The sequence below is a fragment of the Austrofundulus limnaeus genome, unplaced genomic scaffold (genome assembly GCF_001266775.1).
Source record: "Austrofundulus limnaeus strain Quisiro unplaced genomic scaffold, Austrofundulus_limnaeus-1.0 Scaffold342, whole genome shotgun sequence".
In the NCBI taxonomy this organism is placed as follows: domain Eukaryota; kingdom Metazoa; phylum Chordata; class Actinopteri; order Cyprinodontiformes; family Rivulidae; genus Austrofundulus; species Austrofundulus limnaeus.
In genome coordinates, this window is record NW_013952744.1 from 357,682 (window position 1) to 359,557 (window position 1,876).

General features: G+C 39.5%; 1 protein-coding gene across 1 annotated transcript in view; it reads left to right on the top strand.

Moving 5' to 3' along the window:
* Positions 1-1,876, top strand: part of LOC106527772 (plexin-A2) — a gene marked incomplete at its 5' end in the record, with an annotated part of 281,724 nt that overhangs the window by 201,005 nt on the left and 78,843 nt on the right. Inside the window, 1 exon segment of the mRNA XM_014022759.1 lies at positions 814-981. Coding sequence (XP_013878213.1) covers positions 814-981 — 168 coding nt within the window.

The following is a 1,876-nucleotide window of genomic DNA, read 5'->3' on the forward strand; positions in this document are numbered from 1 at the left end:
CCCCCATGTCACCAGCAGGTTTTTATTTTCTGCCTCTCGCAGCTTGCCTCCATCCCCGTGTTTCTAACTCAGATACTCCCACATGCCCTCTTTTTTACACTTCCCTTCTGAAGGCTCCTATTTTAAGCCCCACAACAGTAGTCTATGATCTTGACGGTCTGAGGAGTCAATTTAATAAGATTTTGGGTTAACAGCTGGTTTTTGTGCATGACACTGAAGGAATAGGAGAACAGGGGATTCTCTCTTCAGCTAATGGATTGCGACAAATTCAGAAGGTGCACAGATTATAGAGTCTTCTAGAGCTTAGGAGAACATGCATGCAGTGGCACTGTTGTGTGTCTGTTAGTTTATGTGCACGGGGCAGACCTTTGTTAATGCTGAGCTGCAAGTCAAGTAATTAGAGAACAGGGCTGGTAGAACAAATTGCATAATTTATTCTGTTGCTGTAGGTGCTGGTATTTGCTTGTGTAAATTAAATAAGTTAGCAGGTGATGTAACATTATAATAGCTATCATTAGCTTATCATTTTTATCTAAACACGCTATTTACCCTGTCACTGGTTACACCCCTGGAGGTGTTACCTTTAACGTCAGACGTAGAATGTAACTCATTTTTGTTTAGGCTAAAAGAAAGAACATATGATAAGACACACACCAACTCTTTCTCTGCTTTAAACTTAAAGGCTGCAATGATCAGAAAATATAAAATACAATACTGCATCTAATATTCAATTAATCAGTTACGAAATTTCCTTCACTGTCATGCTTTATCTTGATGCAGTCTTCGGTAATTAATTCTATCTCACTTTTACAGGAGGACCATGAAGGAGATCGTGTGCTACTCTGCCCCATCTCTGTCTGGCATCAGCTTGGTTCAGATCAGCGTGAGTGTGGATCATGCGCAGATCAGAGAAAGCCTCACTTTCGAATACATTGAGGACCCAACTGTCTTGCGGATCGAACCGGACTGGAGCATTGCAAGGTGACACCCTCAGGCCAAACATACGCACACTAAGAAACTTTGAGCATTTGATCAAGAGACAAGAATTTCCTTTTGGTCCTGAACATTAGAGCCAGTTAGTTCAGGTCAGCAAGTAGAAGCAGACAGGAGTCAATAACACACTTTCAATTACTGTTAGGCTTCCTTCCAATTAGTCTGGATCTGATAGAAAGCCTCAGCTCACAGAGTGGAGAGGATGGATTCTGAGAATTTCCAGTGAATTTCACTCTTGACCGATCTGTTGAACAAGTCATAGGTACATGCAGGAGAAGCACTACTGAAATATAAATTATAGAAAAGGTCTCTATATCCATTTTTTTTTTTTTTTTTTTTTTTTTTGGTTTGAGTTGCTGGGAAAAAAAGAGAAAGTTACAAAATGCACTGAGCTAATGGACAGCGTGAGGTCTGTCTGCAGTAACTTACTCCCACTTACTGAGTTACAGTGAACCTTGCTTGAAAGCAAGACATTTACCCATCTGATATACAACTCCTCTTTTTTAAGAGCACTACACTAAAAGGTGCAACAGCAAAAGCAAAGCAGAACACATTCTACCAAATGACTTGGTTTACCTCTTCTTGCTCAGTTCTGCTGTTTAAAGTCTTGCTGCCACCACATATTTATATGCTTGAGCTGTATCAGTATTTTAAAGGGATCCCCAATTAGTTGTAACATAAGACTTTATATGATAAACATACACTTTAACTGTAAAATAAAGACTGTAAAAATACTGTACGATGTTCAGTTTTTCTAATTTTTAAATTAAAAGGGTAACAATATATCACACGGACGGGGCCATTTTATTTACACGCAAAGCATTCTGGGTAAATGATAACATCAACTAGGTCATTGGTGCGAGGCTGCTAGCGAGCTATATCC